Genomic DNA, 27,887 nt, shown 5'->3' with positions numbered 1-27,887 from the left:
TGGTGCTCCGACGGCTATCCTGCAGAATCGGGATTGAATAACCTGAAGGGGCTTCAAGTTGGTGCGGGCTGCGTGAGCGAACACTACGCTTGCATACGTCATAACGGGGCGTATGCAAGTTTTGTAGAGAGTTACCTTATTACGGAGGGACAGTTTGCTTCGCTTGCAAAGCATAGGGTAGAGACGTCCTAATATGAAGGCGGCACGGTCGCGTACCGTTTTAATATGGGGACGGAATGTCATCCCTCTGTCGAGGGTGACGCCTAGGTATTTGACCTGCGAGGCCCACGGTATGGGCTGGCCAAAGAGAGTAACGGGCCTAACGGCGGAGGTGTTTGCGCGCCTATTAGGGAGTGGGATGCTCGAAGTGGTATTCGGAGGGCGACCCCTTTTGAAGAGCACCGCTGTGCTTTTCGTGGGGTTGATGTCGATGCGCCACTTCCGGAACCACTGTCCCATGGTGGCTACTGCGATCTGGAGTTGCCGATGTAGCAACGACATCTTCCTACACGAGTAGTAGATAGCCGTGTCATCGGCGAAGAGCGCTAGATGGGTCTCCGGATACCGGGGTATATCATTGATATACAAACTAAATAATAACGGGGAGAGCGCGGAGCCTTGCGGGACTCCGGCAGTCAGATGACGGGGGCGAGAGCGAGTTCCCTCTACTCGATATCGAAACAAACGGTTCGACAAGAAGTCTCGTATGATGAGCACGAGTCTGTCTGGCACTCCCATGTTGTACAGTTTGTAGATCAAACCGTTGTGCCAGACTTTGTCGAACGCCTTCGCGATATCGAAGAAGAGGGCGCCGGTCGGGATTTGTTTACGCCTATTTAGCCCTATTAAGATGTGCTCCGTGAGGCGGTGCACTTGTTGTACGCACGAGTGCTTAGCGCGGAATCCAAACTGCTCGTCTATTAGAATTTTATTCGCGGTAACGAAGTCCCACAGGCGTTTCCGAAGGAGCCGTTCGTAAATTTTGCCTATCGTCGGGAGGAGACTAATCGGACGGTAACTAGCGGTTTCGTTTTTCGGTTTGCCCGGCTTATGTATACCGATAACGTCCGCTTCTTTCCACACCGCGGGAAAGATGCAGTGCGTCATAGCGGCATTTAAAATGGTAGCCAACATTGCTATCAGTTGGACTGGTAAGAGTTTAAGCGCGCGGTTACGGATGCCGTCGGAGCCGGGTGCCTTCTTAGGTTGGAGGTTGTGGATCGCTTCTCTAACTTCGTCAGTGGTAATGGGGGGTAACGCGTCCGAGGGCGGTAGGGAAGCTCTGCGCTCGACCTCCCTGTCGACTAACTCGGTGTGTTCGGGGTCCGCGTATTGAGTGCTGGTGGTGCACTGCTCTTGCAGTGCATCGGCCAGCAGCTCAGCCTTGTCATCGTCATCGAAAGCCGGTGGTTGGCCTGAAGGGCGTACGAGGGGAGGCATAGTAGCGGTAGTTTCGGATTTGAGAGTCCTAGCTAGTCGCCAGTATGCTTGGTGGGAGGGCGCGAGTTGTTCTAAATAACTATGCCAATTTTCGTTACGGGCGTCGCTTAGGCGGGAGTGGACTTCGCGTTGTAGACGACGCATCCGAATCCGGTTTGAATGCGTGGGAAGACGATCGTAGGCCCGGATTGCCGCGTTCCTAACTCTTAAGAGATTCCTAAGTTCGGGGGAAAGTCTAATGCGGTGGAAGCTATCCTCCACATCGACTTCTTTAGAAGATCTAATGATCGCGGAAGAGATGTGATCGGTAATGATGTTTATGGATTCGACGGTGTCCTCGGGGGATAGATTCGAATCCGGGCCGTAAGGGAGGATTGGCGGAGCGGCTTCGGCTAAGCACGTGCCCAGCTTATTCCAATCCACCATGGTCCTCGTAACAGTAACTGGGTTGTGAGGGCGACCGAGCTGCATAACGACAGGTCGGTGGTCTGAGTCGAGCTCTGACAGTGCTTCGATGGAATGCAAGCGCAGAGTTACGTTCCTAAGCAATGCCAGGTCTATAGTGCTCGGACGGAGCGCGATGTTATACGGATAACATGTTGGAGTTGGGGGGCCGACTACTTCGAAGGTGAGGTCGTCTATAAACGCGTCGAGACGCCTACCGTTGACGTTAGTACGATGGCAGTTCCACCTAGTGTGGTGGCAATTTAAATCGCCTGCCAGGATGACAGAGTCTCCCATGCCGAACAGTGACTCGATGTCACTGCTCAGGAGGGGCTTGTCCGGGGGGAGATAAACGGATGCGATGACGATCGGCTGGTGTCCCGTCAGCGAGATACGGCACACTGACGCCTCGATATGTGAGCGCGAGGGAGTATCGAGAGGGACAACGTGCAGGGCCCGCCTATAGTAAATGGCAGTCCCGCCTTTGGAAGCGGTGAGTCTGTCATTCCTAACCATGACGTAATTCGCAACTTTCGGGTCACGACGCGAGGGCTTCAGGCAGGTCTCCTGCACTAACAGAATATCTATTAGGTTGTCGCGGAGGAATTCGTATATTTGATCGCGTTGCCGCACGAGTCCGTTAGCATTGTAGAATGCCAACTTAAGGGAATAAAGTTTTTCTCTACCGTTTCGCGCCATTGATAACCGGTAAAGATTTAAAGCGTACGGGATACGGACTCATAGACGTCCATGTGATCGAAAGCGGCCGCAAGCCGCTGTTCGGGGGTTACCGACCTACGGATAGCATCTGCGAACGATCGCAGACGGTCAAAGTTTACCGCGGTGACGAAGTCGCGCACGAGCGCGAAGTCGTTGACGGCAGAGGGTTGCGGGGGGCGGTACGCGGGCGCGGGGCGAGGTGCGAGCAGGGGCTGAGGCGCGGGACGTGTCGCAGGCGGGGGCTGGGGTACGTTTTGTGTTCCCTCCTTCGTATACGGCAGCGGTTTTTTCCACGCCGAGACGGTGGGAACCGCAGCCGGTACGAAGGCTGGTTTCGGCACTGAAGGCGCCGAAGTCTTTGGGTCGACGGTTCGGGGGGCTGGGTGGTTCGGGCGTTTACGCGGAGCCCTAGGACATCCGCGGTAGTTTGCCGGGTGCCCTTGCTTAAGGCATAGGACACAGCTTGGGGGTTCCGTCGCGGTTTCCCTAACACGCGAACATTCTGTGGTTGCGTGATCGCCGAGGCATTTCACGCAGCGGGGGCGCGCGTGGCAATTAAGCGCTGAGTGGCCATAGAGCTGGCACCTGTGGCACTGCCCGGGAGTACCACGTTTATGGGGGGCTTCGATGGTGACCCCGGAGAGGCCGCATATCGTTTTGAGACATGAGATTCTTTTCTTTGCCTCCGGGGTTGATTCTAGCGCGACGAGAATCATATTGTACGGCTGTCTGCCGCGTCCGCTGTGCATCCGGTGCACACTAACTATTGGGAGGGACTGACCGATCAGATCCTCCTTTACGTAGTCTATGTCGAGTTCTTTGGGGACTCCGCGTATCACTACGCGGAGTTCGCGGTCCTCCTGAAGAGCATAGGTGTGATAACCTATGTTCTCCTTTCGGAGGTAAGCAGAGAGGGCCCTATGGTCGCCCGGCGTTGCGACCTTAATCTGAATCCCATGCGCGACGTTACGCGCATGGGTATAATTAATTTTGTTGGCCTGAAGGGCCTGGGATACGCGATTCCACGCTGACTTCTCCTGGAGTATCAGCGGGGGCGGGACAACTGTTTTAGGCGCGGGCGCGGTTTTTGGGCGCGGCGGTGGGGTTACGCGGCGGGCGGAGTCCGACTCCGGCGTCACGACTACCTGTGGTCGGGAGGCGGTCGCGGACTTGGTTTGCTTCGTCACGGAGCTCCGGGACTCCACGACGCGAGTACGCTTTTTACCGCGCGTTACAGTTTGGAACCCATCCGAGGTTCCGGGTTGAGGGCTAGTCGCGGACTCGAAGTCCATCTCCAATTCGGTATCGGAGCCTGAACTAGACGCTATTGAGGTCGCGACGGACGAAACTGACGTGATTGACGCGGGCGCGGGGGTAGCGGGGGCGGGGGCGTTAGACGCTACGGCGGCGGCGTGCGTACGTGCGCTTGAACACGGACCGGCGGCGGGGCACGCGAGGCATGCCTGCGAGGCATGTTTGGTGACGGCGGCGAGAGATGCGGGGGGAGAATATTTACCAAATGAGGCCCTATAGGCTTCGAATTCGGGCGCGATTGACGGATATTTTTCCCGAATGAAGTCGATGAAAAGTTTTTCCTCCATCTTTACGTGATTTTCGCCCGGGGGGGGCGGCCCCGGGACTTAAACACGCGCTCGCCTTGCGGCGAGGCCCCTGCGTCGGTAACACTAAATTGGCCGAAGCGATTCTAGGAATTTTAGAAATTTTAGTGAATAGAATAAATAGAATAGAATTAGAGTGAATAGAACCACTGCACAGTTCCCGGGCGGCAATGCCTTGCAATTAGGCGCAGGTACAAATTCCGAGAAACACTTGGGCCACAGATGTGCCACGAACAATGATCTATTATCACCGGTAGTCACTTCCGACAAAACAATGAGCACGTCCACGCGCGTCGGTTGCTCAAATCGGAATGTTGAGTTACTGAGACGAGGCGCATTGACCGTTTGTAACAATTATTGCATTGCAACGTATTTACTGACTTTACAAAACACTCGAGCCAAGGTTGAAATGGAAATAATCATACAATGAAAAAGTGATTGGTTATGACTGAAACTTCTCATTATTATTATTTTCCCTACGTATTCGCTAGTAGCCTAAGAGGCTATTCCAGCTACGCCAGGACGGGTAGGTGAGCTCACGGGGCTCAAACCTGATGACATTGCTAACGCTAACCCTAGTAAGAGCAGTGCTTCGCAGAATCTACCACCGGATCGGAATCGCGACTCACTGAGAAGATCCAGCGAGAAACACATCTTACAAATGAGAACAACTATAAAATTGTGCTGTATCATGTAATTTTATTATAATACATATCAATAATAAATACTATTTCTTCTCCCTCCTATTTTGCCCTAACAATAGACGGAATGCCTTTGAAAGGATATCAATTAGCAAAATTTCGTAGTAAAATTTTAATATCTCATTCGTTTGAGAACACCTTTCCGAAAGGTGCACATCACATCTGTGCATAATCCGTTACAACTCAAGTAGCCCGCATACGAACGAGGCAGTAATATGTTTTTCGGTCGGTAAGTAACTACAGAGCCATTTGGGAAGGAAAACCATAACTTCATCCAGATGGTCATCAATTATGTTACTTTACGGCGTTATGAATAGGAAACCGAACAGCGGGTTTGTTCCAAAATTATCGTGAACTTACAAAAAGCTCAGTCGAACAAAACTTCATTTTATTGACGTCATTCGTGGTCAAAATTAACGACGAGTTAATTAAAGTTGATGTAAAACAACGATTAGCCACATATAGCACGAGGAAGATTGATTTTGTGGTTTATAATATAAATCATTAAAAGTTCAATGAAAGCATAATTAAATTATTAATATTGATATAGAATGCTTCTAGATTAGAAACAAGACAGACTAAACACTTTAAAAAAAAATTGAAAATTAAAATTACTTCTTAAATAATAGACTAATTTACAAGTTTTACAACAAATAGATTGGATTAGATTGCGACTGGATTTGATAGCTTAAGTTTTTATTTAATTTTTATTGTAAAATTGGGCGAAGGAGTAAGGAGGCTCCATAACAACAAAACTATTACCGAATACATCACGGGCGGCGTCCCCAAAAACCTGTTGTAAAATATGAAAGTAACCTTAGAGTAATAATAAGTAACATAATGACATAAAATGGCACACCCGGTGACGTTTGGAGCAGTGCGCGGGGGCGTGAGACAATACGCCACCACTTCCGAGACAGATTTGCAGGTAAACTAATGTACAGTTGAACATAAAAGTGTTTAGAATCATGAAACGTGCATTATATTTACTAGTATTTTTAATACGCTATTATTAGCTTCAGACGTATGTATGTTAGTATGTAACGGAATCTTTGAACATGATTTTGACCCCGTTAAAAAAACTAACAAATAACGCTTTTATAGAAATGCAACTAAGAAATAGAAAATAAATTTGAATTAAAAATAGTGTAAGGAAAAATGATTTAAAGGAATAATGATATGAGTAGAAAGGTTATTTTGATAATATCCTGAAAAGCACCTCACGCTTTTTTACAATAAAATCATTTTTTCTTACATTATTCTTAATTCAAATTTATTAAAATTTATTTTCTAATTTTTAGTTGTATTTTCTGTAAAAGCGTATTTGTTAGTTTTTTTTAAACTATTATTTATTTTTTTACTGTAAATACATAAATAACACTGCCCAATAAGACAGGTATGAGTTAATTGAAGCACGTTTCTCTGGCGTCACGGCCGGAATATTTAACGTACTAATGTGGTTTACTGATATCCAATATATTCAGCTAGAATTAAACGAAGCGCTTAGGTTACATGCGGGGGTTTCTGCTAGTTTCGACTTTATGCATAGATTTCGGCTTCACTAAAGGTAAACTTACTTACTTTTTTTTTATGATTGAAAGATTACTGGTAGCCCGAAGGCCTTTCCAGTTTCACCAGGACAGGTGGGCGAGCAAAGGCTCAGCTAGGAGGGGTGGGATTTGCTAACAACTACCCGAGCGCCTCCGAAGGAGACCTAACAACTCAAGAGCAATTGCTTCGCCAATGAATCTACTACCGGATCGGAATCGCGACCCGCTGAGAAGATCCGGCGAGAAACTCAGCGGGACTTACATACTAAACTTAAATCATAGGTAAGCTTTGTAAATGAGTATTATGAGCGTTTGGATCAACTTAGTAAATGAATATTATGAGCGTTTGGTGTTTGAGGTCGTAAGTTCATGTTACTACGTCAAAAACCAAATCAATAGAAATCAGTTCTAATGTTAAATTGAAACAATACATTTAAAAACAAAGAGTTCGGCAAAATAAAACGTGTAGTGCATCATCAATGTATTCGAAGTCAATTAGACATGTATTATTAAGTATAACATTTAATTGGGACCACATGAGGAGCACCAGCTTTCAGATGAAAAAAAATAAACAAATCGGTACACCTAGAAAAAAGATCTGAGGCACACACACACACACACACACACACCCATGCACATGCACATGCACTCGCACACGGACACGCACACACATAAAAATACCGTCGAATTCAGAACCTCTTACTTTCTGGAAGTTGATTAGTAAGCTATTATGGATAAGAGCGTATAGTTTATGATATTTTCACGTGCGCTAAGCAGACTACGAGATTAGCCAGCCAGCGACGTCCAGTCTGGTGTTACACGGTTATCGGAACACATAAATATCACAAAGTGAGTAGCGACGCCCTCATTGATGCGTTTTTCTTTTAAGACAAATATCTCTCTGCTGCTTACGGATTCTGTGATGCAATTAATGCTGATTGAACAACATGATGATTCTGGTTTCTTCGGTTTTCGTTAGTCGTAGACATAATTAAATCTGCCGCTTTTTTACGGGCGACTCCGTGATCTCGAAGCCTGTAAAGTAACTTTAAAAAGCCAGTTTTAAATTCGAAACGTTAATTAAATAATGAGAATAAAAATAGGGGAGATATTTTTTCCCCTACTTATCCGCCGGCAGCCTAAGGAGCTATTGCAGCTACGCCCGGACGGGTAAGTGTGCTCAAGGGCTCAACCTGAGAGAATTTGCTAACACTAACCCTAGCAAGAGCAGTGCTTAGCAGAATCTATCACATGATCAAAATAGCGACCCATTGAGAAGATCCCGCGAAAAATACGAGATTAAACTGTAAAGGTCATTTTAAATATGATTACATAGTATATTGGTAGCTATCTATAAAAATACTAGTGTCACCGAACGTTATAGCGAATATGATACTATACATACATATTTAAATTGAAAGAGTAAATTTATTTATTAATTAAAAATAATAATTACAATATAATCTTATGAAATAATACGGTCTACACACTGAAATGAATATATAATAATTTTGAATACATTCGACAATCGCATATTTTTTTTATAACTAACTAGCTGACCCGGCAAACTTCGTAGTGTCTCAATCGATAAACAAAATACCTAAAATTTTGTATAAAATAAACTTAAAACAAACAAAAGGAATCCGTTCGACGGGGGACACATCAAAGGAAAAACAAAATTGTTTGTTTTTATATAATTCCGAGCATTTTCCTATTTTTTCACCTTTTAAACCTTCTTTGGATTTCCACGAATAATTCAAGATCAAAATTAGCCAAATCGGTCCAGCCGTTCTCGAGTTTTAGCGAGACTAACGTACAGCAATTCATTTTTATATATAGAGATAAAGATAATAGAAACGCAACTCATTTTTGCGTGCGAAAGTACCGGAATACGTCGAGGTAAGTACTCATTGTGTCAGCTTCCTGCTTTTTACGATGACCCCTCGACGGAACGAATCGAAATCAATTTCGCACTTAAATTGTGAATGCAAACATTCGTGTGCTCTTATACAGTAATAAATTTAAAAACACGAAACGGAAATTATTATTAGCGCTCGTTGCGGGTCCATTGCCAAGTCTTTACGACGAGATATCAGCTCACATAGACAACAGCTAAGGCACTTATTCAGTCTGCTTATACACATCATAGGAGAAAATAGCCACAAGACTATGTTTGGATACCTACGTTGAGACAGCGTTCTTCGACACGCAAACACAACGCATTGCATTTCTCGCGGAAACTTCTCTTGCTAAAGAAGATGTTAGTAGTCTTTCAGGCTAAGCCCCGTCAGTACGCCCGCCAAGATGAAGCCAGAATAGCTCCCTGACAGATAAATATAATAGTAAAAATCTATCGTCGAATTCTAAGACAAGACCGACTAAACAACTTGCAGAAAGAAACACCACCTAAACATTCTACTACTCAAGTAAATAAATGATTACGTAGTGAAAATTTGCAAAAATAAAAAGAGATGGATTAATTCTTGTTAAAATTTTACTATTTTCAACAATTCTGCTTCGCTTCGTACACGTTGGCTGTATGGGGATGACAGATGTTAGATCGTCACGACGAATTAGACTTAGAATTGATTTGTAAACGTCCGAACATGGCGTCAGAGCGCTTCTTGAGAAAGCAGCATGGTATGATCACCCTTCTTCCGTAGTCGCCGCAAACTACATTAGCAACCCAGTTGACGGGACGGCATACAGCGGCAGTCGCCCAATTTTCTTTCGGATCTTGTTAATCATCTATCGATGTTTTAGGCATTCCAAACACCGGTCTCTCTTGTTTTCAGTCGGAAGAAGAGTTTACAGTGTACGTCGCTGCCTACTTCGAGACATGAAGTCAAGGATTGCATTGGAATAACTACCATTTACGTAACCTTGAACCTTCAATGTATGAATACTTCACGCCAGAACTCGGTGACGCGTGGACTTACGGGTGATATCACGCCTGACTCATCCCTTATTCCTATATAAAGAAAATAGGTGATAGATGATGCAGATAATAAATCTATTTATTAATACGTGAAGCAAAAACTTTGTACCCCTTTTTACGAAAATTGCGCGGACGGAGTAGTATGAAATTTTCCACACTTGTAGAGAATATAGAGAAGGAGTGCAGAATGCCAATATATTTTTATGCATAAAAATACATTAAATCAATAAATAAAACATTACACACACTACCATGTATTTGACACACACACACACACACACGCATATATATACTCTTTTGTTTATTGTTAAAGTCTGTGGTCTAATTGAGAATAGATTAATATTGTTGGTCTTTATTTATGTCTATAGTGTAGCCTTGGCGGTATGTGATTATAGAAGTAAAGTTTTTGACAATAGAACCATAATAATGTTCAAACTTTTAATTTAAATTAATTATTGTAGTCGAATTTCGACTTCTATTATAATATATAGTTATTATAATTATAGCAAAGTCGAAGTTGTGGCCTAAAGGATAAGACGCCCGGTGTTCTCGTGTAAAGCGATGCAATGTTGAAATCCCGCAGCAAAGTTTTTCTAATAGTACTTTACAAATCTTCACGAACGACTTCCAGGATGAATAACGTCCTGCTTACTTCTGCAGTGAAGCAATGATTTCACTGTCAACCATGATTCCTCATACTGATTTAAAGAGAATTCAAGAAAAGAAAAAGAAAAAAACTAGCGTCCTTTTGAACAGGTTATACTTTTTTTAATTGGATAAAATTTATCATAGTCATGCGAGTGTACCTTATAATTGTAAAACTAATGCGCGTGAGCGGATGTTGTTATTAATTTTACTGCGAAATAATACTAAATAATTTAAATCAAGTATGACGGAAATCATTACCCAGCAGATTATTAATTGAATTTTATATTTGAAACTAACAATTTACTAGGGGGAGATATAATGACAGGGCAATGAAAAATATAATCAAAACAATAAGCCACGTTTCATTTTTTTTTTTCATTAATCAATTGTTGTATTGTTTAATGACAGAACTTCCTGTCAATTTTAATGACCTGTGTCGCGTGCTGCATGACCTGTTTGATTTTCAAAATTAGTTATTGGCGTGTCGGGTGACACGTGCAACCATAGATTATACACTCGTGCAACTGATGCTAGTTTTGAAGAAAAAAAAAACACTATAACATTCCACTCTCATAACTAGATGGCGCTTGTGTTCGCGATTGTTAAACAAATAATTTATATTGAAGCAATATTAAATTCCGTACAACGATTTGAAATGGTGGTTAGTTAGCTTAGTTCCCACTTCTTCTGAATAAATAATCCAGTAATAACTTTTTTTTTGCTTAGATGGTTGGACGAGCTTACAGCCCACCTGGTGTTAAGTGGTTACTGGAGCCCATAGACATCTACAACGTAAATTTGCCCCCCACCTTGAGATATAAGTTCTAAGGTCTCAAGTATAGTTACAACGACTGCCCCACCCTTCAAACCGAAACGCATTACTGCTTCACGGCAGAAATAGGCAGGGTGGTGGTACCTACCCGCGCGGACTCACAAGAGGTCCTACTACCAGTAGCTGCTTATAAGAAGTACGATCACATTGTGTTCCTGATGTTCTCAGGTACATATTATAAAAGTCGCATTGCTGTACAGAAGTTGTTTGTCTAGATTTGTCAGATTATCAAACACCCAATTGTTTTTGCTAGATTTTTTGAATTCCGGCATATACCTAGAGAAACCAGTTGAGTTTTTCGCCGGATCTGCTCTGTGGGTAGATTTTGCCGGTGGTAGATCCAGCGAAGTACTGGTCTTCTAGGGTACATGCTAGCAGCGTCTCTCAGGCTGAGCCCCATGAGCTGGCCCACCCGCTACGGGAGAAGTAGCAGGATACGGGTAGCCCGTCAAGGGTACTGGTAGTTTGGTAGGCCAAAAACAAACATAAAAAGTAATAGAAGTTACGAATATAGTGATCGTCTTACCCACCAAGTCACTTTTTTTGTTTTCCTACCTAAGCTGATAGCCTTGAGAGGCTATTTCAGCGTAACTTTAGTTAGTAGGTGAGCTCACGGGGCTCAAGCCGGAGTGATGCTAACACTGACCCTAGCAAGAGCAGTGCTTCGCAGAATCTACAACCGGATCGGAAACGCGACCCACTGTGAAGATCCGGCGAGAAACTCAGTGGGCTCTGTCTGTGGGTTAATTCGCTCGTCGAGCCCTTCGTCGCAAGCGACGGGTTCGACGAGGACGGTGACCGGTGGTTGTGGTACCTAAAAGCACCGTTAATAGATCGGGAGGATCCGTAATGACGTGTCATGTCATTACGTTTTATGTTTTTCAACAATATAGACACGATACTCTTAGTAGTAATTATAAAATACGAGTTTCGGTTATGCAATACGCGATAGCAATGCAAACAGCTCACAAGACTAACGACACTATTTCTGCCGTGAAGCAGTAATGCGTTTCGGTTTGAAGGGCGGGGCAGCCGTTGTAACTATACTGAGACCTTAGAACTTATATCTCAAGGTGGGTGGCGCATTTACATTGTAGATGTCTATGGGCTCCAGTAACCACTTAACACCAGGTGGGCTGTGAGCTCGTCCACCCATCTAAGCAATAAAAAATAAAAATAAAACTACAAACGAAACCATGACTTTTTATTGATTTGAACGCTTCCAAATGGAAATGTTGAACTAAAAAATTATCCTCAGAGTCATCCGAAAACTAAAGTTAACAACGACGAATGAAAGGCGACAGTGAAAGCTGACGATGCTCAATCTGTCGCTGAGCTAGCAACCGAATTCAACATTAGCATCTAAACAATATTGATCGATTTGCGACGAATTGGCGTGGTAAAAACTTTATAGGTCACGTTAGTTAAAGAAATAAAGACTTAAAAAAGTCATGGTCATTGTTTTGTGGTCCAGTGCCGTTCATCATAGCCTCTTTATAGAGCCTATTATTTTTTATTGCCTTTGTAGGCAGACGGCCGACCTGATGGTGAGTGGTTACCGCCACTCATGGACGCAATGCCAGGGGCAGAGCCAAGCCGCTGCCTACCGTTAGCCACTGCGTACCATTGTGTGCTTTTTTTTTTTTTTTTCCACAGGAGGAAATCGCCGGATCCCCACCCGCACGGCAGGTGGGGTATGTGGGAGTTGAACCTCACTAAAAACTCCTGCCGCTCACAACCGGCGCCCTACCTCGGACCGGGCCGGAGCCCAGTCGGGGCTATTGAGACGGCGGGACAGGGTTGACGCAGAGCACATTACATCCATCCCACCGTCCCACGGACGCCGGACCGGCGGCCGCCAGCGCCACGACCACCGGTTCCCTCGTTCAGCGGGCCGAGAGCCTGCCTTGATGGCGCCGCGTTACACCTTCCCCCAGAGCGGTCGGGGGAACGCGGTCTACCATCACCCGGCTTCCTACTGCGGGTGAGCGTGCAAAGCACGCCACCCCACGTCTGGGTCTCTCCCCGCACAAAACGGGTGGGACTCCTAGCTCTTAGGGGGCCAGGTCACGGATACGACCCCGGTCCCGACCCCCTGCTCGGCGGCGGCGGGTTTCTGCGTAGTGAGGAGAGCTTTGCCTCACTCGCCCCGCCGCACCATTGTGTGCTAGGAGGAACTGGACATAATGACACAGAAGCTCATGAATCTCCGGCCAGCCTTGGTAATCGCTCCTCGACGCTGCTCCTACACGACAACGCATGACCTCATACGGCATAACAGATCGCCTCTAAGTCACAAGAACTAGGCTTGGAAGTTTTGAACAATCCATTATACACACCAGACCTTGCAACAACAGATTTCTACTTATTCCAAAATATGTTCAACTTTTTGACAGAAAAAAATCAATACCTGAGAAGCAGTACAAAAAGGCTTTGAAGAATTTGTTGGAGTCTGAGGAGTCTGTTGTTAATGTCACATCGGCTGGTGAGTTTTTTTGTGGAAGAAAATGTGGCTTTGGTAATACATCAATAATTATTATTTGTTAACCCACTAAAGGAAAAACATAAACCATAAAACAAAATATAATTGAGAAAATGAAACTCATATTATGATTCTAACTAATACCTTTAGTTTACTTTTTTCCAATACAATTGAACCACAGTATAGCCAAAGAAGCCGCTACTTTTACGTCGTAAAAATACTTATTATGGTTGACAATAAATCACTTACTTCAATATTTTATGACGGCAATTTTCGGTCATCCGTATTGTTTTATTGGTTGTATATTATTGTGTAACACCGGGGTCCAAGATCGTTTATGTTTTATTCTTCCATTCTTTAGAATCCTTCTGACTTCAAAATGGAGACCCATTGTATTTTGCTATGGATGAACCAAGACAATTGTCATAATTTATTTCTGTTTTTGGTAGCAAGTGATGATTAAATAAAACTCATTATGGTGAAAACGAAAAAAAACGTATTTTTTTGGTGAATATTATCTACTTGCGCGATAACATTTAACGGAGTCAAAAGTTGAATGGCCACGTCTCTTTCTGGCAGAAAGGTGCGCTTAGATGCATATAGCACATCCCTACTTGGACTGCCAAGTTTCCAGCGCTCGTTTGATGTCTCTTATAAATATTGTATTAGACCCATATTAGAACCCTGCAATCGCCTGACAACTTTACGGCTACTGACGGATCGTTCTCCCGTTTCCTTCTAATGCAGAAAGGCTGAGTTATGTGGAAAAAATTGAAGTTCGAGTAACCATAAACAATATATTGAGAACATTAACAGGTACACATTTCAATCCATCGTTAAAACGATTCGTTGGTTTTAAAACAATATAAAATACGAAACACTTGAAATTCGCGGCCATGATTGAGAAACCAGAAGATCAAAAGGAAACTACGAAATGAAATGTCTTGTTTTGAAATAATTATCGGGTATTAGACAAATTAAAAAAATTAACATTTTCACATAAAATTTACAAATTACCCGTGTCCGTTTATTTATCTAATCGTTGTAACCGAGAGATAACAACGTCACACCTAAAAATAAATGCTGCTAATTTCAATACCGCCCAGAGAACAAATTATAGGCACAATTTCAGAGTATAAAAAATGTATATACATATAAGGATCTATTCTTAAATGTCTCCCCTTTCAAGACTACACCTGTATCCCGTGACAAAAAGCGTCCTTGGATCCATTGACTCCATTGTTAAAGTTTGCGCGCCAAGTGGCCGAAATCGGCGCATGAGGCGATGCGCGGGAAAACTGAGCGTCAGTCGAACGCAGAAAGAGCCCGCGTTCGGTCGCAGCCACGCCGAACCGGCTTTTAGGTTAGAATTGGCGCGTCGTATCGCCAGGTGTTATTTACTCCCCCGCTCTAACTTGCCGTACGCCGTATAGTCTTTCTCACCTGCCCTACCTGCGGACAACAGCTGTTTTCTCTCGAGAGATTAGTCAGATGTTTCTTGGCAACCAGTTGAAGCTCACCTGACTCGTTCGTTAGACATGGCTGCTGGAGGACGAACACCTAAACAGAGGAGATTCGAGATATCTGCTGGAATGGCAGCCTTAAGAAATGTATCTAATACACCAAGGAGGCGACGCGGAAGCTGCAAGTGCTTATTCGGTGCGCCCGACAGAGATGAAACGAGGCGATTAATGGCTGAACAATATGCAAGAGACAAGAAGCGTTTCATTAGAAGGTTTAATTTTGACATAGAATCAGAGTGTGCTTATAAAGCAGTGAAATTGGATTCTCCTGTTAAGTTCCTCGAAGAAGATAAAGAAAATTCAAATAGCCCCGTGAGGAATGGAACTGAAGCATTGGCATGTGTGGAAAACACTGACTTGAGGGTTTTGGGGTCGCCATCTAGAAGGTCGACAAGCAATAGTAGTTCACCGCGAACCCCTCGAACACCTCGCACTCCGCGGGCATCTCGTACACCACGAACTCCACGAACGCCTGCTTCTAGACGACAGCTCCAAATGACAGGTACCAATTAATATTATTACCAACATTCCATTGTTTATGTTAACATTTTTTTACTATTCACTTGTCATTAAGGAAAAATCTACGGAACCAATCTAGTTAGTTATACTTTTAAAATAAGTATTTATTGAAAGTTTTTCACACGAAATTTGCTCGAGGCCACTTCTTGGGGATTGGTAAAAGGATAAACAATAAATCGTAGCAAAAGAATAGGAACAACATAATATAAATTATTTTTTTCCTAAATGCACATAAATTTACCCGTCGTCTACAATTTTATAATGTTCTTGGTCAAACTCATTTAGTATTCTGACGCCGTGATGCATTATAGTCAAGACGAAATAGGTTTGTTGTCAGACTTTCTTTTTGTAACGTCATTGTATTAATGTTTGTGCAAGTGTCGGAAATCAGCTTGCTTATCAATAAGAAAGCTATTCAAATATTAAAAGGTCAATAAATAAAACTTCAGTGTATAAGGTAAATCGAATTTATTTACAACGTCTTTTTTTTACTTTACTTACCTACAAGGATCATTAAGATTCAATACTTGGGTTCGTTATCGTTATATATTTTTTTTTAGTTTTTTAAAGATGCACGGATTTGACACCAGTGGCTTTACACTCGACTTCTCAAACAGTAAATATGATAATATCTGCCAAATTACTACAATTCCAAGGACTTCCTTGTTGAGTATTTATTGGTAATCAGTATAAAGATTTCTTTTATATAAATCTATGAACATGGAATGCGGAAACTCATATATTTTTGTTTTCTTTGTTAATCTCCGATGCTGCAAACACTTTTCTAGGCTATCAGCTTAGGTAGGAAAAAAAAGGACGATTTAGAATAATTAATTTTATACAAATTTATGAAACCTGTCGCAATTTATAAGAAGCTTTAGGTTTAGCTGATGCGATTAATTGCGTTTTGATGAATACGTACTTACCTACGGGAAATTTAATACGCGAAACCAACATAATGTCTATATTTAATACAAAATAATAATAAAAATCTATTGATTTCAAGTCTGCATACAATCTATATTACATAAATTCAGAAGGCGGTAGAACGGTTAATGAATAAGAATTAATAGATTTCGTTTAAAGTTTGAAAAACAACTTCAATTTGACTTAAACTAAATGTATTCTAACAAAAGGGAACGACAGATAGTTTGTCTACACTTCTATACTTATATCTTATATCTTTTATATATTAGATCTTTACTAAAACTCCAATAATGTAACTCAAAGTGTAAAAAAAGTACCTAAAATATTCTTTACATCACGTGTCCTTCGAAAACTATTGATGATAGAATAAAATAATCTACTACGATTTTGTAGTACACATTTTTATGTACAAATAGTGTCACGACAGCTCATATGTCTAACTATTATAGTTACGCCGCAATAAGTTCTCTTTTATTTAAAAAAATAAAACAACGTCGTTGAAATTTTTGTTAAAGACTCGAGCGGAGCCGGAACGGGCCGCTAGTTTAATAATAATTTTAGATGATATAGGTCCATTATTGCAGCATCAAATATGTACACCGTATTAAAATACACTTAAATTGGAGAGTAAAGCCTTGTTCGCACTAGGCGAGTATTTTAGTCGAGTACCGTATTTAGTGGCTAAACTATTCGCTACTCACCCGATAAAAATAGAACAAAATGGATTGACTTGACTAAATTATTTACTAACCTACTCGACAAAATTTTTGGTGTTGAGACACATTTAGCTACTAAATTACTCGGTACTCGACTAAAATACTCGCCTAGTCCGAACAAGGCTTAAGGGTCGCACTATCTTCTAACATAAAATTTTACAAAGAAAATAAAGAAATATTCAATTTAATGCTCGTTAAGCTTTTTTTTTGGCAAAACCCTTTTTGTGTTTTTGTTTTGTTTATTAGCGGTCCAGAGAAATTGTCTTGCATTGTACTATGGAGGTATGATGTAATAATGTACGACAGGTAATTTGAAAAAATATGTGCCTTTTTAAGAGCTTTTTTGTTCAAATTAATTAAGTTACGTGGCGTGCTTTCCCAAATATTTTACATGACAATTTTTTTTTTTCGAACTGAGTGAAACAAATCTAAAATGTTTGAATATTTGTGCAGAATTTCCACGATTCTATTCAAATATTGTACGTTCCAAGTAAATGTATGCTAGAAAATGCTCCTTGTAATTCAATAGAGCGTCTAAGCCAGCGGCTCTCAACCACCGTGTCGCGACAAATTGGTCCCAAGCCCTTGTCAAGTGTGTAGAGAGATTTACAAATACGATATTTTTATCTAAGCTGACCCAGAGGAATTGTATTTCTGCATTGAAACTATTTACTAGATGTTAACTGAACAACCAAATAAATACATATCGCGGTTTTGTGACGAGACTGTCACTGCGTCTTTAGGTAAAAAAGTTTGAGAGCCGCTGGTTAAGCCCCTTTTTAGTCAATCCACGTTGCATTGAACGTGATGTAAGCGACTCGTTTATCCAGGTTTAAATGTTTTACATAAAATTGCATTTATCGTCGTTTTAACAACTAACTGGTCTACGGATTTTTACCTATGATTGAATTGACAGCAAACACATTAATAGTTGGGTATCAAAGCGGGCGGCCGGTTTTTTTTATTTTTTTATTGCCTAGATGTGTGGACGAGCTCACAGCCCACCTGGTGTCGAGTGGTTAGGTTAAATTAATCAATGATGTTTGGTACACAATCGTGACCCCGCACGGGTAGGGACTATTCTGCCTATTCCTATCGCAAAGCAGTCATGCGTTCCGTTTTGAAGGGCGGGAAAGCAGTTTTATTTATTTATTGTTTTGATGGGTGGACGAGCTCACAGCCCACCTGGAGTTAAGTGGTTACTGGAACCCATAGACATCTACAACGTAAATGCGCCACACACCTTGAGATATAAGTTCTAAGGTCTCACTATAGTTACAACGGCTGCCCTGCCTTTCAAGTCGAAACGCATTACTGCTTCACGGCAGAAATAGGCGGGGCGGTGGTACCTACCCGTGCGGACTCACCAGAGGTCCTACCACCAGTAAACACGCATTTTAATTTTTTTAAAGTTCAATGAAAATTTATTTATTATATATGAGAATGTTCAATTAGTAGAAAAGCGGAATATTTCTGAAATTAATTCCAGAGAACACCTTCCTTATTTAGACTACTCTTTCTACTGACTTCGTGCTGTTTGGCCTACCATCGATTGACAAACATTTTCAAGTCGCAGTTCGAGTCTGTATACATTTAGCCCAGGCCGTCTGATATACCAATCCTCCCAATAAATCATGGATTGTCTCAGGATAGGAATGGTTTAGGATTTACTAATACTGATACGGTATAGTATAGTAGTGACAACTCAATGTACCTGGAATTATCAACTTCCAAACCAATTTTCTGATTAACTAAGAATATTATCTATATATTAATACGTGAAGCAAAAACTTTGTATCCCTTTTTACAAAAATTGCGCGGACGGAGGAGTATAAAATTTTCCACACTTATAGAGAATATAGAGAAGAAGTGCACAATGCTAATATTTTTTTTAAATAATGCATAAAAGATACATTAAATCAATAAATAACACATTACACACACTACATACCATGTATTTGACGCACACACGCATGCATACTATTTATTGTCAAACTTTTGTTCTTGACGTCTGTGGTCAAATTGAGAATAGATTAAATATTGGCCTTGGCGAAATTTGTGATTATAGAAGTATAAAATACAATCATAATAGTGTACAAACTTACAATTCCAATTAATTATAGTCGAATTTCGACTACAGCGGGACCTCTAGTTACACTAATTATGCAAACAAAAATAGTACTCATTTCAAAATAAATAAAACATATATTTATATATTTAAATGCGATTGAGCAAATCAGTTCACAGTCCATCTCGTGTTGAGTCGTTACTGGGGTCCATGGACATCACAACGTGATGACTATGACCATTCAAACCGGAACCGTCAACTGCTTGGTAGCGTGTAGCATTATTACCTAGCCGCGTGGGCGAACAATACAACACTGACTAATAAAAGTTTTAGGTCCATATTAATTAAGATAAATGATACCTACCTTCTTCCGCTTTTAATACGATTTCTACCCGTAATCGCATTACTCGATACCATAACACCAGGGGTCTTAACGTTTAGGCCACGAACATTTCACATTGACGGACACGTGCTATATAAATACAATCAATAATCCAAAAGATAATATTAGCAACATGTGGGTACAATTTTTTGTCATATTACTTCATGTGAATTCATGACATCATCTACTCTTACCTTTTTTCATCTGAGGTCGGTAACCTTCCGTATATACTTCCTATCTTAAAGTCAGAAATTCAAGTCATGGTTAATCGATAGGCGGGCCATGGGTTTCGAGGTCATCGCCCCGTTACGTCATCAGTCCGCACCATTCTATTTTTTTGTTTCACTAAGTACCTTAACAAAATCATTCGACATCCCTGATTAGTTTCGAAACAGGCGAATTTCTACCTTACGTAGTTACATTAAATACTTTCAATGTTGCACGTATTACGTTGTCATAAGATATATGTACGTATTGTATTTTAAAAAAAAGTGAATGATTCATTCTTTGCTACCACGCTTGAATTATACGCTCGATACAAAGTTGCAAATTATATCCTCCGATTAATCTTAAATGATTTGTTTGCGGCGTTAAAAAAGTCGGATTCAAGCGGTCATTACTCGAGTAGCCATCTTTATTATCTGAAAAAAATTGCAGTTTACGAATTGGAACTAAAAAAAAACACGTAAAGTAAACATGTAAGCTATTTCGAAAATTTATGTATAGATCCAATTGCAATATCCAATTGCAATATCTTAACATTAACGGAGATATTTTTTTTTTTATTGCTTAGATGGGTGGACGAACTCACAGCCCACCTGGTGTTAAGTGGTCACTGGAGCCCATAGACATCCACAACGTAAATGCGCCACCCACCTTGAGATACAAGTTCTAAGGTCTCAAGTATAGTTACAACGGCTGCCCCACCCTTCAAACCGAAACGCATTACTGCTTCACGGCAGAAATAGGCAGGGTGGTGGTACCCACCCGCGCGGACTCACAAGAGGTCCTACCACCGTATTTATAATTACTACATTATTTACGGCAGTCGAAAGAAAATATCAGCGGTTTGTAAATGGTTATTATCGCCAGTGTATGCTTATACCAGTTGTACAGCTAAAGCGCTTCATGTCTTAACAATTAACTCAATTCGTCTTTTCGCATTAAAAGTGTACAATTTCCAAAAATATTCGAAATTTTGTTAATATACGAAATCATTTTTGGTATCACCAGTAATTTTCTCATAAATACTGTAAAAAAAAGCGTAGTTTAGTTTTAGTTTACCTATATTTTGACTACTATTAACAAAATTAATACATAATTTTACATTACTTTAAAAGACAGATAATGTAACTGGTAAAAGATAAAAAATAAATGTTGCAAAGATGATTAATAAATATTAAAAGTATCATATGTTAAGCATTTAAAACACTCTCCTGTAAAATTAGTAAGTTTTGAGATTATACAGTTTTAATGCGAGAACACGAATTGTTGACCTGTAACTAAAATTAGTTGCGGCTTAAGCGCAGCGTTCGTATAACGCCAGTGTGAAAATCTGTAGACACACGACCGTGAATAGTTTTTATCTGTAAAGAAAGGGTATTCATCTTCTAAAGTCAACGACCCGCAGTGTAAGCTACATGCTACAGCCAACCTCGTTTGATGAGCTAATCAAATATAGAGAGCTTTTAAATGACAGCGAAGCTTTATATTAGAATGAAATTTTTAATGAAAATTAGAATTATTAAAATTTACAGCACAAAACTAAAGCTATGTTCGATTCTTATGTAATTCGTTGAGACTCCAACATCTACCGATTTAATAGATACTTTTATCTACTCCTTAGTATTTTCCTAAAATATTGAAGAACAGATAAAGATGATCTGGTATCTTCATTAAATTAATACGTGAAGAAAAAACTTTGTACCTCTTTTTACGAAAATTGTGCGGACGGAGGAGTATGAAATTTCCCACACTTATGGAGAATATAGAGAAGGAGTGCAGAATGCTTATATTTTTTTACAATTATACATAAAAATACATTAAATCAATAAAAAGAACATTACACACCTTACCATGTATTTGACACACACGCATTTAAACTTTTTTGCTTATTGTTTAGTCTGTGGTCAATTTCAGAATATACTGATATTGTTTGTCTTCAATATTATGTATCTATAGTGTAGCCGTGGCGAAATTTGTTAATATAGAGGGCTATGATAGTCTTTGACAATAGACCCTTAATAATGTTCAAACTTATAATTTAAATTAATTATAGTCGAATTTCTACTACCGGGCGACCACTAGTTTCAATAAAAATACATAAATAAGACATCACTAACAAAACTTTTGTTGTTTTTTTTTTGTATTATCAGACACGTTACTCTCGGAAGCTTCGGAGAACACAAACAAAATTCAGGTTTTGCTCAGACTTCTATCTGTGATTCTTAATTTCTATTCTAACCGAATTGGTTCACCTGCAAACGCATCTGATACAAAATACGTTCGTATAATCGTAAGCCATAGAGTTGAAATTTCTGGAGACGTAGCCCCGTATCTTTGTTTTTAATCAACTTCAAAAAAGGAGGTGGTTATGAATGCGCCTTCTTTTTGTGTGTTAACTTTTTGCTGGGTGAATCTATTCGATCATTCTTTTTTATCTGTAAGTTGGTATTTCTTATTATGTATTTCTCAATTTATATAGTTGAAATCGATTTTTCTTTTTGATAATAAAACATTTATATAGCTTAAACACAACCAATAGCTCACAATAGTTTTTTTACAGTGATATGTCGTTGAATCGTTCATCTAAGAGTAACACAGGCTCGTCGACTTTGGTACTCATAAGACACCGTATTTAGGTTACTGTTAGGTTAGATTTACTGGTGGTAGGACCTCTTGTGAATCCGCACGGGTAGGTACCACCACCCTGCCTGTTTCTGCCGTGAAGGGTGGGGCAGCCGTTGTAACTAAACTTGAGACCTTAGAACTTATGTCTCAAGGTGGGTATGGCCAGTAACCACTTAACATCAGGGGGGCTGTGAGCTTGTCCACCCATCTATGCAATAAAAAAAACCGCATTTAGGTTATGGGAATTGCGTTCACGAGTGCTCGATGCCATATTAATCATTTTGTTAAATAAATATGAACACTACACAATTCGGAAAAAAAAACTGTGTTAATGGTTATTTTAAAGAGCCAATAACATAAATCGATAAATCTATTTGCTGATAAGTAGATAGAGGATCGGCTTAAATTCCATACTGCACGAAGTAAGTAAATAAACAAGAATGTTTCTGGGCGTGTCTCACTTGACCCGTTTAAATCTAGGTTGGTTATCTTGTTGACGTGTTTGCGTTTAGAATTTATAGGTCATCACTTCGATCAATAAAAAAAAGATAGATATAAAAAAAAATGCAAATTACTAAATTTTTGTTGCTAAGCGAGTGTCGAACCGGATTTGCTTGTTTTACTTGGACACCGTTTTGTTTATTTATTTTTGAAAAATTAAAATTTTAATACTTCGATAAAACTGTTGAAGTTTTGTTAAAAAATAGCAAACGATAGTTCACTTTGAATTAATGTAAACAAACAATTTAAAACTAATATACATTATTGTAAGCATTGCGATTCCGATCCAGTGATAGACTCAGCGAAGAACTGCTTTTTACCTTACCAAATCGTTGGTAGCCTAAGGGGCTTTTCCAACTTCGCGTGAATCGGAAGGTGAGCTCATCTCTTTCGGAAGTTTCAACCTGATAAAATTAATAATAGATTCCTTGAATCTACTACCGAATCGGAATCGCAAATCACTGAGAAAATCCGGCGAGAAACTCAGTGAGTAAAGCACTGCCTTTGCTGGGGCTAGTGTTAGAAATTCCTCCCAGGTTGAGGCCCGTGGGCTCACCTACCAAATCGCGGGTAGTTCGAAAAGCCGATTGGCTGCCAACGACCAGGTACAGAAAAAAAGCTAAGAATTAAAATGCAGAAAAATTAACACACCAACGCCCAAAAAGGCTACCTTAAATTACATGAGTCAGCAATCATTTGATCAGATCATGACAAATAAGATGAATCAAAAGATTTTATTTTGCATACAACCGAATAAAATCTCAAAAATTTTAATCGTTTTCGACTGTATGAATCAAGCTTCGCGAAGCTAACGGAGCGCCCAAAGGTTTCCTCTGTTATTGTCTGCACGAAAATTTATTGATAGCCCATCTCTTTCTATTTTCAGCTTTAGACAGAGAAAGTAGGTGAAACGACACGGTCGTACGATAGTGTAACCATAGCCTTACGTGGTGGCAAATAATAAAGACCTTTAACACTCAGGTTTAACATGTGATATTTTACAGGAGTAAAATTATTATTTAATTTTACAGGAGTACAATTTGTAAGTTTTGAGATATACAGTTTTAACGCGAGAAGACGATATGTCTTTATTATTTGCCATCACGTAAGGCTATGGTTACACTATCGTACGACCGTGTCGTTTCACCTACTTTCTCTGTCTAAAGCCGGAAATAGAAAGAGATGGGCTATCAATAAATTTATCATCTTTGCAACATTTATTTTTTATTTTCTCTCTCTCTCTCTCTGTCTAAAGCTGGAAATAGAAAGAGATGGGCTATCAATAAATTTATCATCTTTGCAACATTTATTTTTTATTTCTTGCCAGTTGCATTATTTGTCTTTTACATTAAGATTAAGTTATGTATTAATTTTGTTAATAGTAGTCAAAATATAGGTAAAGTAAAAAAAAAAAAAAACTAAACTACGCTCTTTTGACAGTATTTATGAGAAAATTGGTGATACCAAAAATGATTCTGTATATTCACTCAATTTGGAATATTTTTGGGAATTGTAATGGGAAACACTTTTAATGCGAAAATACTATATTAGACGTGCCAGACGGTTTCACGAACTTTAAATTTGTAAAGAATAATATTAATATACATATCAATGAATAGCAATATTTTTGGATATTTCTTCTTCGGATCACCCGCGTTCATGAGCTACAGTAATAACTTGCGATCAGGCAACCTTTAGGTTAACGTTCCTATAATGAAACAAAGTCGTTTGTACACGGCCATATTTTAAAATGAAATCAACGTCACGACGTTCACGACTTTGACTTTTGAAGTTGTGCAACTAATTCGTAATCAAGCGGTTCATGAATCATAAAAGGGGTTTTTTTTGTTTGTGGAATATGAGTCGACTATTATCAAAGCCGTCAATGTGACTTTTGGACAATTATTGGTAAATCAGAAAAACGAATTATTGACTTTGTATTCAATTGGCAGTCACAAAACTCTTCTGAACGACATCTTAGATAAAGAACAGGTTAAGTTAATACTTTATTTAATGCAGGTTTTGAACCGTATTCTTTGAAGGAGACGATTATATTCAAATCAATCTGTATTGCTATATCAATAACATTTTTTTGTCCAAATGCACAGATTGCCTACTTTGATAATTGACGGCTCATATATGCTCTGTACGCACATGACCTTCCTACGATTTAACTTTAGTCGATATCGCATTAAAATAAACGCAAACATTGATATTCCTTCTACCGTAATCACGAAAGCAAGCACAGAGAAAGTCGTAATAACTTTCCCTTCAAACACCAGACTTATTGACCGAATTTTTTTTATGTCTACGAGATTGTAACCTTGCATATTTTAATGAACGTTTCCGGTAAAACAAATAACTCTCAATTTCTTTTTAATTTTTTTTTATTGCTTAGGTTTGTGGACGAGCTCACAGCCCACCTGGTGTTAAGTGGTTACTGGAGCCCATAGACATCTAGAACGTAAATGCGCCATCCACTTTGAGATATAAGTTCTAAGGTCTCAAGTATAGTTACAACGGCTGCCCCACTCTTCAAACCGAAACGCATTACTGCTTCACGGCAGACATAGGCAGGGTGGTGGTACCCACCCGCGCGGACTCACAAGAGGTCCTACCACCAGTAATGACATTATATATATTTTATTCTAAATATATTATGTATAACTGTTCACCTCTAATAATTTATTACACACTACGGGATACAAAGAAGCTACAGGTGCTTTAACGCACGTGCTCATTAGGATCTGAGAGATTTATAGTTGTCACATTAAATCTGTACCACTTGAATCATGAGGTATTTTATTGTTTGTTGACCAAAAAAATGTGTACGAATAAAGCTGGTTTTTCGGAACTTGATATCAATTCTTTATTTTTAATTTTTTTTTTAGCCCTTGTAGGCAGACGAGCATACGGCCCACCTGATGGTGAGTGGTTACCGTCGCCCATGGACTTCAGCAATGCCAGGGGCAGAACCAAGCCGCTGCCTACCGCTTAAGTTAGTTTGCTTACTGTATTCTCTTCTCCAGCTATTTACTTCACCTTACTTAGATTCAGCCTCACTATTCTTAGCCGCAGATTTGCGTGCTCAGATGCATCAGCTCCTTGTCTTTGGTGACGAACCAGCTTCCAAACTTAATCCTCGTACGTTTTTAAATTTAAAATTGAAATCGATCAACTAATTCGGTGGTATAAAAGAGACCGTTCACTATAGACAGATGGGCTACATTAAAACTTAGGAATATAACACGAGAATCATTAAGTATGCGAATAGTACAGAATAGAAGACGAGTACTGGAGTTGACAAGCGATGGAAATAGAGCTCTGGAAAGAGTCCAAAACGTAAAATGGAGGTTTATCTTATTACATTTTGTTCAAACAAAAAAATATTATGTATGTATAAAAGTCTATCGACTATCCTAGCGGGTGATACTATGACATGAAAGATTGACCAGCAAACCGGGCTGAGTTTAATTAGTATTACAAAATATTATATCTCAAACGTTCGAATCATTTTTATACAACATAATACTTACAAATCGGGCCGCCTTGTCAATCGTAATATACGTAGTAACAATACGAGGAAGTCTGTACAGATCGAACAGATAATGCAACGCCGCACAATAATGCACAAGTCCACAGTACAGGGCTATAATAGAGTACAGAGCGCCCACATTGTTGTCTATTATTGTGTCAATTCACACGGGCACTGCTTATGTGAAGCGACGGACTCAGATCGTGAAAAACGAACTTTACTTTAAATATCAGACACTAGGGTATTTAAGGGTTTAAGGTTGGATATCTGTTCGGACTTTTGTTACGTTACATTAACTAATTTGACTTTTGACGTTGAAAGTGATTATCGTTCTAATATGACCCTTCTGGTTTTAAGTATTGTAAGCCCGCATGATACCTGCTTGTCTTGTACATTTGTACTTGTACCTGTTACATTTTCTACTGTGGAGCAGTGATGCGTTTCAGCTCCTTTTTTCAACGTATCCACCTGCCTTTGAATTTATTTCCACTTCTCAACACTACCTCAGTGTTTTGACGTGTTCTTCTTAAAGTGAGAATTGAAAGGATTCTTTAGCGGTGGACAACGGCTTGGCTGTGCCCTAGCCGTCGATAAACCTATTAAAAACCGTTCTCCTACTACCTGCGTAATGTAGCAGTTACAATCCATCGTTTGTAAATTGGCATATAAATACCGCCAATCCGATAGTAGATGCATTGGCGAAGCAGCGTCCAGCCCTTGAGTAGTTAAGTCTCTTTTGGAGGCGCTCAGGCAGTTGTCAGCAAATCTCACCCCTCCTGACTGAGCCCCTCTTCGCCCACATGTCCCGGTGAAACTGGGCAACATATTTAAAAAAGAACCTCAATCGCTTCAAATTACGCATATGCTAGCTATGATCCTGAGGTATCGTATGTCGTATCACTCTTGCCAGAGCGGTCGTGGCCGTCATCTGGCATCATTGCTGTGGGCAGATGTTATGCGCCTCACGAGCAATCACTACTTCTCCCGGTTTGTGGTGAGCCTGGTACACTCACGCAAACAACCGCCAACTGCCGACTTGATCTGGTCGGTCCATCGCACGGGCAACCTTCCACGCGGTCTGGTGCCTTCTACTTTGCCCTGAACGACAAGGCGCTCTATAGACTCATTTTCGTTGATCCTGAAGTAGTCTGTTGAAAATTATCTCGCAATCATAGCCACCGAAACGTCAGTCAACATTCGAGACGGCCAAAATACGTTACAATTCAAAAATTCGTTTCCAAGTTTCCCAGGTCATGGTTGGAATAATGAGAATAAAAATTCCGTTGCTTCTTCGTGCGGAACGGAAGCGGCGAGCGTGACGCTCCCACCGGAGGTGGCCACCGTACCCTATGGGAGCGTTTGTCGGGTTGCTATCCAAAACAAGTAACAAAATCAAGGCACCGGAGCTTATTTTCATGAGAGAGGTCAAGTATCTGAAATTGGAGGACCTTTGAAAAGGCGGTTTTAAGGGAACAAGCGCTGTTCTCAATGT

General features: G+C 40.5%; 1 protein-coding gene and 1 long non-coding RNA gene across 3 annotated transcripts in view; both read left to right on the top strand.

Annotated features, from left to right (window-relative positions):
* The window catches only part of LOC149499584 (uncharacterized), a 138,304-nt gene that overhangs the window by 93,110 nt on the left and 17,307 nt on the right, over positions 1-27,887 (top strand). The window lies entirely within an intron of this gene.
* Positions 14,673-27,887, top strand: part of LOC114252644 (uncharacterized) — a 30,522-nt gene continuing 17,307 nt past the window's right edge. The window contains exons 1-2 of one of the 2 annotated variants that reach the window (XM_089739530.1): positions 14,673-15,399; positions 15,987-16,203. In XM_089739530.1, coding sequence (XP_089595656.1) covers positions 14,913-15,399; positions 15,987-16,000 — 501 coding nt within the window. In that variant the 5' untranslated portion in view covers positions 14,673-14,912 and the 3' untranslated portion in view covers positions 16,001-16,203. Of the gene's footprint in view, positions 15,400-15,986; positions 16,204-27,887 lie in introns of those variants that run through there. The other variant, XM_028187217.2, reaches the window with a different exon arrangement.

The sequence above is a fragment of the Bombyx mandarina genome, chromosome A1 (assembly GCF_030267445.1).
Source record: "Bombyx mandarina strain Sakado chromosome A1, ASM3026744v2".
Classification (NCBI taxonomy): domain Eukaryota; kingdom Metazoa; phylum Arthropoda; class Insecta; order Lepidoptera; family Bombycidae; genus Bombyx; species Bombyx mandarina.
Note: the sequence above shows the minus strand (reverse complement) of the source record. Positions and strands in the feature narration are given on the sequence as shown.